Genomic DNA, 12702 nt, shown 5'->3' with positions numbered 1-12702 from the left:
TTCTACCTTATTGTAAATGAGTTTACATATAAATTTAGTTCAGATTCAGATGCTTTTCTCATACTGTTGGGAAGATGGTTCACATGACCCTCCACACTCTCCACCATCCTTTGAAGCTTATATGCTCCACAATTCCATTCAGCCAATATTGCCAGACCCACTCCACAAACCAATTTCTCTCAATGATCATCTAATGACTCTGCTGTCAGCACTTCTATCCCCGATACTTTCCAATCCCAAAAACCACTCCTGGTAAAATCCACTCCTTTTATTCCTTCCCTGACCAACCTTGGTCACTATTATTGCCTGCCTTCTCTTGAGAATCCTGCAAAATCTCCCTCAGACAACTTTCCAAATCACTTTGAATACTGCCATTGAACCTTGACTACAGCCCAGAACAGTGCATATTTTTCTTTGTATCTATTTCATTTATCAATTATCTCCTTTTGAGATAACGTGGATCTTGCACCAGTCAAGAATAGAAATGATTTATCTGCAGTTGCTGTGTATGTGACTTTAATTTTCTTCGTTAAATCTGTTCACAAGCTCCTCTCTTCCAAGCGAAATAACCCCAATGTGTTGAGGTGATTCACATAACTGAAGTTCCTGATCCTTCTTCACCCTTCGAAGCCATCACATTTTTCCTGCAATTTGGCTCCTAAGACTGGACACAATACTCCAGTTGTGGCCACACCAGTATTTTTCATCATGACTCACTTTTGTTTTCTCATCAATGGCACTTTATATCGTCCAGTATTCAGTATGCTTCCCAAGCACTTAATCAATCCATCAATGGACACGTATCCCCTGAACTCTGCTCTTTTAGAATTATACCTTGTCATTTCTATGGTCTCATCTCATTCTTCCCAACAAAATACAACACTTCAGATGTTTCAGCAATAAATTTCATCCTGTCAAACTCAGAAGGCATTCAAGTAGCTACCACACAAGCCACTGTTTCAATGTCAAAGGAAAAATACAACCCGTGACTTCCACAAATGAGCCATTTTCTCCATGTGCTGCAGGATTAATTGAACTTTCTGCCTATAGTATCAATTTTCAAGCCTTAAAGAAAACATCAGTTTAAACATTGAACACAACACAGCTCAGGAACAACCACCCATGTCTGCCTATGTAACCCTGCTACCTCTCTACCATCTGACTCCTCATTAACAAGCACTATCAGGGAAACTCAGAGTTTAAGAACTCTTCCTTGATTTTTTTTAAAATTCCCTCTGCATGGCACAGTTTGTTTGCATTTGTTATCAGGAAAAAGAATCTCAGGGCTGTATGTGATGTCATGTATGTGCTCTGATAATAAATCTGAAATCAATATGATGCCAATCTAACTCACCCTAGCTGCATGCACTCGTCTCTCATTCCTGTGTTTGTCTCAATGTTATTGTAACTCTCCTGCCATCTCCCTTGGCAGGGCATGCCAGTTTCAATGTGGGTTTGAGAAAAACTAACTACTCCTTAATTACCACATTTTACAAATCCAAAATTAAGAACACAGCATGCTGAATGAAGCATGCATCCAATCAACTCTACATTCACGCTTGGATTATGGCAAATTAATCACCAGACTGCAGGATGGTATGGAAAGCAAGCGAGGAAGCTGAAACCAATTCAAGTGCATCTTGAAACATCATGATTGAAAGTGAAAACTGGAGACTAACATTGGCTGTAGATGCATGTACATTGGAAAACTACAAGTTCTAATGAGTTGCTGGTGAGCCTATGAAGAAAACATGCAAAGCCCAATCAGAGTTTTCCTTAAAGGTCAATCTTCAAAATGGATAGCAAAGTTAATCAACATTTTTTTTCTTCTAAATTTTATCCTTCATCTCTGGCAATAAGTTCGGCTTTTTTCATCGCTGTAGGGATGATGCTGTTTCAGCGCCACCAATCCGGGTTCTAATCCAGCCCTGTCCCTCAGGAGTTTGTATCTTTTCCCCATATCCGTGTGGGTTTCCTCCCACCCTTCAAAAACAGTGATTGTCAGTTCATTGGTGTATTTGTTGGGGGGGGATATGGGCTCGTGGGCTGGAGAAATGCCTGTTACCGTGCTTTATTTCCAAATTTAAATTTACGTTAACTCAATTTTGAAATAATATTTTCAAGTTTGAAAATTTTCTGTGCTAATCTTCATTATTTTGTTCAAATATTATAAATTGCTTTTGCTGATAAGATGCCACTTGATTTCAGCAATCTATTTTTTTCTAACAACATTGTCATAAAAGATGATATAATAATTGATTGCAATTTGAACACGATGTCAAGGAAAACCTTTTGAACATGGAAAATCTGGCTTCTCATTCATCTATTTCCATTATCTTAATACTCCAAGGCACTTTGTGAGAAGAAAAATTCTAATTTTGCTGGATTCAATTTAATCTATTCATAAATCTTAGCATTCACCATTAACAAATTAAAATAAATACTGTATATTTTAGATGGATCTACACTGCAGTCATTTGCATCACCTCCAAAATGATTTGTTGTCAAAAATTTCAGTACAAAGAAACAATTGAAGATGTGTGTTTCAGGACCTCAGGATAATCCAAATAACTTTTAAGCCCTATACAAATGTACAGGATTGCGATGAAGGTTTGTTTTTGACCTCCAGGTGTATAGATTCTCCAGACTGATTCAGGAGTGAAAGATTGAACAGGACAGGCCTGCATTGGCTGCTTTGTTCATCAGAGATTATTCAAAGATTCCAGATTCTGAACAGATCTTATAGGCTAGATTCACAGCTCTCAGTGATATCATTTACAGGCTAGATGTTGAAAAGTTCATCTCCGGCTGAAGGGTCACATACCGAAGGGTGGGATTTTAGAACAACAGACTGCACATTCAATACTGAGAAGAACTTGCTTCACTGGGGGTTGTGAATGTTTGTAATTCTCTTACCCAGAGGCTGTGGATGTTTGGTCATTGAAGGATAAGGCTTTTGTGGAATTGAGAGGAAAAGTTGAGTCAAAGTTGATGATTAACTCTGAAGTTGCAAGATGTATGAGTGTTGAGGGGCTCACTTCACTGAAAAAGCAGAAGGGGCCCATCTCTCATATCTCAGGAAAACAAAGTTGAGGAACTTCAGAATTCAAGCTTACCTTTCCTGTTCAAACCTTCTTAAGTGATGGTCAATCTAGTTCCACCTGTCACTTACCAGCTTTTGCCTCACCCCTCTCTCTCACTACTTTATCCTGGCTATCTTCCCTCCACACACCTCATCTGATGCAGTCTCCTCCAGAAACACAATGCACACCTTCACCTTCACTGAGAGAGCTCATCCTGCTAAGTTCTTAAAGCAATTCACTTTGCTTGTTCCAGCATGTATTGCACGGATCTGAGTACAGATGCATTCACTCGTATTATCCTGCATTATGGGATAATAAGTTAGCTGAAGGAATGCAGAACAGAGCAGTTCCTGGATGAGGAGAAGGAAGCGGGAAAATTTCTGCCAATTTTTCTTGGAATAATTCTCCAATTTTAAATTCAATGAAGAATAATATCGAGCTATCTGTATTTCAGGAGGGATGTGCCACCATAGAGGTCCACGCTGCATCAAGACTTAAGAAGGTTTGATCATTGCTGATCAATTTAAAATATTTTTCCTGTTCTGCCCCACATGAGTTTTTTTTCCCCTCAATGCTTAACTCTAATTATAGATGGAAACCCAATTGCTTTGGGAATTTGACCCTATTTCTAATCTAGCTAGCCCCACCAACCCAACTCACCCAACCCATCGAACCAAATGTGAATAATTATTGGGCATGCTGCTGGTGACTGGAATGCCCAGCATCACAGAAATTTCACATTGTCTCTTTGCAACTTGACAGCAACTGCAAAATTGGCCCAATGTTTGTATCGAAAACCATCAGTGCAGGCTCATCCTCCATTTCAATTGTCCCAGAAGTTTGCAGGAAAAACTAAGACTAAGCCCACAAAACATTGTTTTGATCATAATAAATTAATCACAGAGGCTCACTTCATGCAAAGTGGCTGGAATTTAGGAGCCAAAAATAGTTATTAAATATAATTTCATAATATGACCATTTTCATTTTCGGTGACTTCAATTACCTATCAGTGCATTGATGGAGGAAACACCTCTTGGCTACATGACTGGAAGAATTCACTAGGTCAGGCATCATCTGTGGAGGTAAATTGACAGTCAATGTTTCAGTTTGAGATCCTTCATTTGGATTAATGGGTTTCGGTTTTGAGAAATCCAGGATTGTCATGCAAAGTCACTTGATGAAAAGCTGAACATTTAGAATGAAAATGTGAGAACTCTGCAGGGCAACCAACATCATGGGCAGAAATGGTCAGTCAACATTCCAGGTTGGAACCCTTCATCAAGACTTCAGGAAAGCAAGTTTATAGGTCTCTTTGTAATTGAACAACATTTAGATGGATCCATATCATGTGAAATTCATTGTTAAACACGAAGAACATATGGGAAATGATCAAATTGCTCTTTTCAGTTGACCAAAGAATGATACATCTTTAGAGCCAAGAGCTGTGAAGCCAAAGCAATGCATCACCTCACCCTGGAAGGAAGAATGGATTTCCAGAAACACTCACCAAATGCAAACACAATATTTGAGCCATGTCTGTGAAGACCTGATAAATGGAAAGTTGTTCTGAAGCCTTTCTACTTACTGATGAAGTGTGGCAAATCAGCCCTGTGGAACAGGACTGTCAATCTAAGCAAGCTGCGGCCAGGGAAGCTCATCTAGTCAGGTCACTCTCTTTAATCTTTATAATTTATTTTGACAATTGCTCAAAGTATGATCATCAAATAACTATGGTGCAATTTGGGGAAACCTGTCAACCGTTATTTATTAAGTTTTTATATTTTCATGGCTGCTGCACAGAATGCTGTTTTAACAATTTAAGTCATTTATTAAAGAAATGACATGACTGCATTAAAAAAGAATTATGACCTGCAGATTTATTTTGCCTTGAACTTTGGGCAAGCTAAATTTTGCTATTAATATGGACAGTATATTTGGGTTTGAGCAGGTAGCATTAAAAAAAAAATGGAATAATTTAAAAGCCATGCACTCATGGTCTGGTGTTGGAAAGTGAACATTGTGACATTCAGTCTCAGTGACAGCCAACCAGTGCTGCTGGGTGTCAGCTTGGGATTGTAATGGGGAAGATAAAGTGCTAGGAGTTGAATGAAACCAGGAAAGAGAGAACAGTGATTGAATATGGGAAAGCACCATCATTTTGGTTTATATGATGTGAATTGAGGTCTTGTCAGATGCCATGGACAAATGCTGGCTTTGACGAGCACCAGAAGGTGCTGCAAACACAATGCGAGGTGGTGGTGTGAGCAGAGGTGCAGAAGTCTGTGCCTGAAGATTCTATCAATTAGGACTTGTACTGAACAAATAATGTCCTGTATCACAGCCTCACATTTGGAATTTGCACAACCAACCAGTGACTTAATGCTGTCAGCATGTTATTCAAACAGACATTTCTATAAGCAGGTTCTCCAAATTGTAATTTATGGTGATAAAATAAAAATGCTGGGCAGATGAATCTGCTGATCAATGGCAAGGGATACCTGACAAGTATGGACACTGCAACTCAACTCAACATTGACTACAGTCTCAGCTCAGAGATGAAGCTTTCATCAAAGGAGAACAGGGGAGGCACAACTACAATTCAGAGGGTCAGAGATTGTGACGGATTGACAGACTTGATGGCCAACGCCAAATAGCAAGGCACCTGAATAATAACAATAAGTGAAACCAATTTACTTGGATGAATTTTCACTCAATGAAAATCATCCCTAGTATGAACTACACCGGTTCCCTCCCGTTGGCGACCCACAACATTTCCTGAGGCAAAGCAGGGAGTCAAATGCATTGCCCCAAATTCCAATTTTTGTCCTTAGGCGGCCACAACAGAAATGTCAGCTGCTTGTATTCCACAGTTAAGTCAAGTAATAAGCACAATTAAGATGGAAAAAAATATTTGTTGAAACAGTGATTCAAATATATTTTTTAATCATCCATGCTTGCGTGATTTTCCCAGAAGGACCTAATTATCTATTTGCAGCTATTTTTATCATCTAATTAGCAATGTTTATACCTATCTATTTTTTCTCATCATTGACTGGAATCAAGTATGCTCACTGGGCACATAAAAAAAATGAAGGAATGCTTTCTGAACCACCATGGTGTTTACTTTGTCGTATCTCATGAGCTTTAAAACATGACTAATTGGTACTAGCTGAAAAAAAAATGTAATTTTAATTTGCCATTATATCCCCAGCAGAAAGAACCACAGGCTAAATAGAAAATTAAGTAAAATTTACAGGCAATCTGAATGACTCTAAATTCCACAGGGGATTAAAATCTTCCTAATTAATGATTTGCAGCTCAGCTATTTTTACTCTCTGTTGCTGAGGTCCAGCCATAAAAAGTGGCAACAGTCAGCCTGGATTTGAAATTAAAACAGAGCACTTCAGCAGGTCAAGCTGCATCGATGGAAGGAGGAACAGTGAATTTTGTAGGTCATTGGATGCAATATCCTGGACTTTTACTCATTTCCCTTTTCACAGATGCTGCTTGACCTGCTGAGTTTTTGCTTGCATTTTTTGTTTTATTTCAGATTTTCAGCATCTGCAGTTTTTCTTACTTTTTGAATTTTCCCGACAGTTAATATTGCCAGTAATTGTCATATTAAGAATTATTCAGCTTTGAGACAAAAATCACAAATATATAAAACCAGTAACAAATGCATTCACTGAATCCTTTGATAATGACTGAAAACTGCAGAACTGTTTTACTTTCATCCATAACTTCAAATTTCAAAGTAAAAATTTATTGCAATGGTACATAAATGACAACACATATAACTCTAAGATTCTTTCTCCTGTAGGCAAGGTAGAATTTCTAAATTCTATTCAGGCGGCACGGTTAGTGTAGCGGTTAGCACAACATCTTTACAGTATCAGCCACTGGCATTCGAATCCCACGCTATCTGTAAGGAGTTTTTACGTTCTTTCGGTGTCTGTGTGGGTTTTCTCCGGGAGCTCCAGTTCTTCCCACCATTCAAAACATACCAGTGGTGTAGGTTAATGGGGTGTAAATTGGGCTGCATAGTCTCGTGGGCCAAAATGACCTGTTACCATGCTGTACATCTAAATGTAAAATAAATACTGGTAATTAAAACTCATATTAATCAAAAAAGATCTTTTCAATATAATGATGTGTAACATGAGAATTTACTGTCATATACATAAGTTCAATGCACGGATGCTCCACCATTTTTACTTGCTGCAGCCAAACAGGGACACAAGTTACATAAAATTTGCAGGTAGTCCTTGACTTCCAACCAATGCGAGTTATGTCCAGACGTACATATGACCAATATTTTAGAAAATCTTCACTCAAACTACTGTACAAATACATATTTTGTATTAAAAGAAATGTATACAGCAGTCCACACTCCCTCTTGGAACCCCAAGGTCCCCGTTCCCTGACTTCAGTCCAACTCAAGTTACAACCAATTCTTCGGTCCCCATTATGGTTTTAAATTGCCACAATATGCCAAGACAGAAAAAGAGATAATTGATATGAAAAGATAGATGGATAAATATTCACAGTTGCAAGACAAAAAAAATCATTCTACACAGCAATATTTCAAAAGAAAATAAATGAGATTAATGGCCCTTTAATCTGCTAGTCATTAGATGAGAAAAATGTGTGCAGATGTAGTTCAGATTATGTTCAGGGCATAAATGGTGCCAAGTTAACTTAACACAAAAAAATTGCATAAGATTTAACAATAATAATGTTTCATTTCTGCTCAAAGTTGAGACTGATGTTGTTTTGGCCAACATGATTAGTTTCTTGTAAAAGCAATGTACTCAGCCTAATTTTACACTGAAATAACTAAACAGATATCTGCTGTTCTTTCAAAGCATAATCTAAAGCAGCAATCCCATTGGTTTAATTGTTATGGCAGAAGATTAATTAGCTTCAAATGAACTCATTTTTATTCTCAGTTTCACTTGTATTACACCTGCATCGCTTTTCAACTCTCATGTTTCAGAGGATGCAAGAGTCGTTTCTGTTTATCAACTCCTGAGGCATGTGTTTGCAGCAGGGAAATTTGGCTGACAATTGCTTCTCTGAAATCTTACATTTGGACTGTCTTGAGAGACATTGAATTTTATACCCACAACACAAGACGAGTGGCATTAAATCAATTGACAAAGTGCAGACACAATAAGTAGAGAATGTAGCATTGAAGGTATACAAAACAATATATTACACAAGTTCTGGAGACTTGACAAAAATTTCTGATAAAGTTTACCAACACGATACTTCACTAATCCATCGCTTCACTTGAGTTTCTATCCTAGTTATAATTCTGTCATTTCTAAATTAGATTTATGAAGCACTTTATTATAGACTATTTATTTGATAAATTAATTTAAAGGGCATGAATTACATTTAAAATCTTTTAGTGTCCTTGTTTTTCGTTATTCCTTTCCACCCTGATAGGTATTTCTAGTGTTTGATGCACGAGCTACATTTATAACTGATCAGTTTACTCTGAGATTTCTTTGTTATTATGTTGACATAAAACTTTACAAAGGTTTCGAAACTTCTTCTCAACTGCAATTTTCCCCTAACAACTAAAATTTCTCACATCCAGATGGGTTAAGTAAAATGACCGAGAAAAAAAAAACTTGTCACAATGCTTTATAGCGGGGTTCCCAACCTGGGGTACATGTACCCCTAGTGGTATATTTGCACTTTTCAGTTGTGTTATTTTTTATCTTTAATTCTTAGGGGTAAACGAAAACCTATAAAAATGCCCAAGGGGTACAGAGGAACAAAAAGGTTGGGAACCCCTGCTTTATAGGATCGCATTTGTATAAGTAGTCCTTTGACATCTAAAATTGTTTTTTCTTAAGTTTTCTCTCAATACATAGACTTGAAATGATAATTGTGAGAATACTAAATGGCTAGAGACCATTTTCTTTCCATCATACATCAGTATCATTCAGTCAGTTATCGGTCAGGAGAGCAATAAGCAAAGATTTCCATGGAGTTTTTTTTGGAGCATTTTGTTCTTTAATAGACAATATGGGGAGGGGAGGGGGCGAATAAAGAATATCTGCATTTACCCAACACAAAGTTTTGTTTACTTTAAAAAATATTGAACTGAGGAAAGGAAAAGCAGAGTCAATTTTTGTGTTTAATTTTGAATCCACTTGCTGTTCTTGGCATAAATGGTTTAAGCTTTGTGATTACCATGTTATCCCATGGGGTGGAGATTCAAATTACTGTCACCTGTCAGATGGGGTTGGGAAGAAAGGAAAACGTGACAGAGAAAAAGCTTTCTTCCTTCGATCCTACTGAGTTTAGCAATTGAAGATAACCTGAGAATTTTGACAAAAAGTGGCTCCCTATGAAGTGTCGAAACACAAATGTATGGCCATTATCACAGTAAGACCAAGGGAGGATAACAGAAAACTTCTAACCATTTTTCTTCTCTCCTCCTCTACAGAATAAATCTTCCAACAGTTTTGGAACTGACGTTGCTTGAGAAAAGAATATTTATTTTAAATACTGGGATGGTCTTGTTTGGTGAACTAACATCCATCTTGCAGAGGTGGAATACCAAACCACAGAGGTCTCCTCAGAGCTCCCTCGCCACTAATGACCACTTGGCCACCATTTCCCAGTCAATCTATGTTCTGAGTTTCCATGGATATATTAGTTCCACAACATCCATATACACAGTTATTCAAACAGAAACAATGTGCGTCTACCTTCTTTCCGAGATCCTCAGTCATTCTTGTTTGTAGAGAATACATTTGGTTCTATCTTGAATACATGAGTTTCATTCCTTTTATTATCATTTCAGATGTATTTTGGCAAAGCTTCCAAAACCATCTTCAAGAGTAAACATTCATTGTATAAATGAAATTGCTGGTTTAAGAGAATTGGAACTGTTAAAAGCTTCTTCAAGACCTCATGCGTTTATTTTGCACTATTGCCCTTTATTACTGATCAAATCAACTCTGGTTAAAGGACAAAACAAGTTTAGTTACACTTTTTTACTGAACCAAAATACAGTACTTCCCTATCCAATGTTTGGTGCAAGCATAGCTCTTAGATTTAAACTTTGCAAAGTCTGAAATAAGTGATGAATACTCCTGAGGAGTAAATGTCTTTTGTTTGTAACATGCAGCATGTGATTAATCTGCTAATGTTCTGTGCATTCCAGTTTATTAACAATTGCCAGCACTATTGTTCTAAACAGTGGCACAAGGTTGTGAATTATAGATGCACAAAGCTGAGAGTTCAAACTCACCAGGGTCCATTTCTTAAATAACACTTCATTAAATTTCAAATAGACCTGCACACTCACAAAGGATTTGAATTCATGGGATTATACCAACAAAAAACCCCCACTTCAGCATGTAATAAAACTCCCAACAAAAAAACCCCAGAAAATAATAGTCTTAAAAAATACTCAAAATCTTTTGTGACAATTATAACATGATGGCTATGATAGCGAATAGCAGCCTGGCACCAAATCCTTGACAAGATGTCCTGTCTGAACTTCAACGAAATTGCTGTCCTCAGTTACAATCTGTTGTACTCCCAGATGTCCAACTTTGCCAAGTTCACTCATGTCTAATTCGGTGAATAAAATCAGAACTGCTGGTGGAGGACTACAAACGTTCATTGCAAATAACTTTGTTGGATATCACATTTATTAACATTGAGCTAACCAGTAGAAGAGGCTGCAAGACTTTCTTTTTCACCACTTCCAATCCTATAAATGCTAAAGCAGATTTTGCTTTTTTACCTTTTGCTCCTCCTCCAGCACCCCCATGAGCCCCAACCTTAGTCAGAATGCCACGCTTCATGCTCATCACCATACAGACTCACATTTCCCTAATCCTTTCTTCTCTCGCATTATTTTCTCTTTCGGTTGCACATGTTCAGTTCAAGGTCCATCCTTCATTTCCAAATCTCTTTGCACCTCATTACAGTCACCGTTCGTTCTCCCCTGCCATCCCCAACACAATTGTTTACCCTTCTAATTCTTCCCAAGCATTACTGCAGAACTGGGCACCACATCTCCGGGAGGATGAGTGGGCAATGCAGAAAAGGTTAGTAGTAATGGTCCCACAGATCAGAAATTATGATAAGGTGGAAAGATTGGTGAAATTGTTCCCTCTCAGCATGCAAGGTTGAGCAGTGTAACAAAATTATTTAAAACCACGAATTGACTCTTAAACTGTGTAATTCCATGCCATACCATCTCTATGTATCAAGACTGACACTCGGGAATTCTCTTTTTGGTGCTCTCTTTTTCTCCTTGTTTTGAAAAGACCCCTCGAAACCTTACATTTCATCAAAGCAGTTCTCCTCTTTCCCTCTTCCCTCAACAAATCAGTGTTCATCCACACTGGGTGGCTCTAAAATGCTTATAACATTCTTCTTAAACATCCAATTCAATCAGACTTTATATCACACTTAGAGATCATATAAAACTCACACTTCAAAACATAACCCTTGAAAATGTCAATTGGATGATATTAAGTTATTTTCCTTTTCACCTTTCATCTGCATGAAAATCTTGAAATCAACAAGGCAAAATGTGGGCATTGTTTTGATGTATTGTTTTATCTTGCATGTGCTCCAATCAAGAAAGATCAGACATACCCCAGATTGCATGCACAATATCTCTATATTTTGTAACGTTAGAAAAAATAAAACCACAAGGGTCCAGGCTTACATTCCAAAACATTCAACTTGCAAATTTTACACATAGGTCACCAAGCTCTGCTCATAAAGCTTTGCCTCACAAATCCAATAAAAATGGAATACTTAACATTTTCTATTACAGCAGAGCGAATGGAATTTTTTTATTGCCATCTATCCTTCTAGACTCACAAAAATAAAGTCTTCAAAAACAACAGAGCTCATAAATGAATCTTTATAGTTCCTGTATAATTATACCACAACATACGCTGCCACTTTTTCATAAATAATCTACCTATTTCCCATTAAAATAAGATCAAAATGGATGCAAGTGAATAAAGGTCTGAATGATAGTGCATTCTGAACACTACGGACCATGCACAGCACACAAATCTGTGTGTTCTGACCGCCATAAGATCCCAACCACAGATTTGTCCTTTATCTCCAGCCAATTCACTTGGATAAATCTCCATGGCCTTTGCATTGCAATTAACATCTCCAGCAAACTCTTTAAATCATGTCACTTAAAAGCAGTGCACTCTCACTGCTAAAACTAGACCAAAAGCCAAAATATCCAAATTTGTTCATTGCGCACCAAATAACATTAATTACACTGTTTCCAAAACATCACTGCAATTGGTAATAACAACAAATTTTCATACTTATTTCTCAATCAAGACTTCTGTTGACATATAAATAGTTGATATTTCACCAAGATGAGCATATGGAACATCATTACCTTTACTCTTTGCTTCATTCTCACTGGATCTATATTTTCGGAATCTATTTTGGTGTCAGCCAGTATCATTTCTGCTTCTGCCATCCAATTGGCCAAGTCCTTCAGATCACTGTTGAAGTTGCGCCATTTCTCCACACATCTATTAAACCTCCTGGGAAAAAGTAGGACAACTTTGAATTGATATTATGAAGTTAGACATTCAA

General features: G+C 37.5%; 1 protein-coding gene across 24 annotated transcripts in view; it reads right to left on the bottom strand.

Annotated features, from left to right (window-relative positions):
- dmd (dystrophin) overlaps positions 1-12702 on the bottom strand; it is a 1604005-nt gene that overhangs the window by 745611 nt on the left and 845692 nt on the right. For all 24 annotated transcript variants that reach the window (XR_011341867.1, XM_069890130.1, XM_069890120.1 and 21 more), the window contains one exon: positions 12500-12650. Coding sequence is in view for 23 of the 24 variants with exons in the window: in XM_069890130.1 (XP_069746231.1) it covers positions 12500-12650 (151 nt within the window). In the remaining variant the exon portion in view is untranslated. The remainder of the gene's footprint in view (positions 1-12499; positions 12651-12702) is intronic.

This window comes from Narcine bancroftii, chromosome 7 (genome assembly GCF_036971445.1).
Source record: "Narcine bancroftii isolate sNarBan1 chromosome 7, sNarBan1.hap1, whole genome shotgun sequence".
NCBI classification, from domain to species: domain Eukaryota; kingdom Metazoa; phylum Chordata; class Chondrichthyes; order Torpediniformes; family Narcinidae; genus Narcine; species Narcine bancroftii.
The sequence above is the reverse complement of the archived record's forward strand: the minus strand, read 5'-3'. Positions and strand labels throughout refer to the sequence as shown.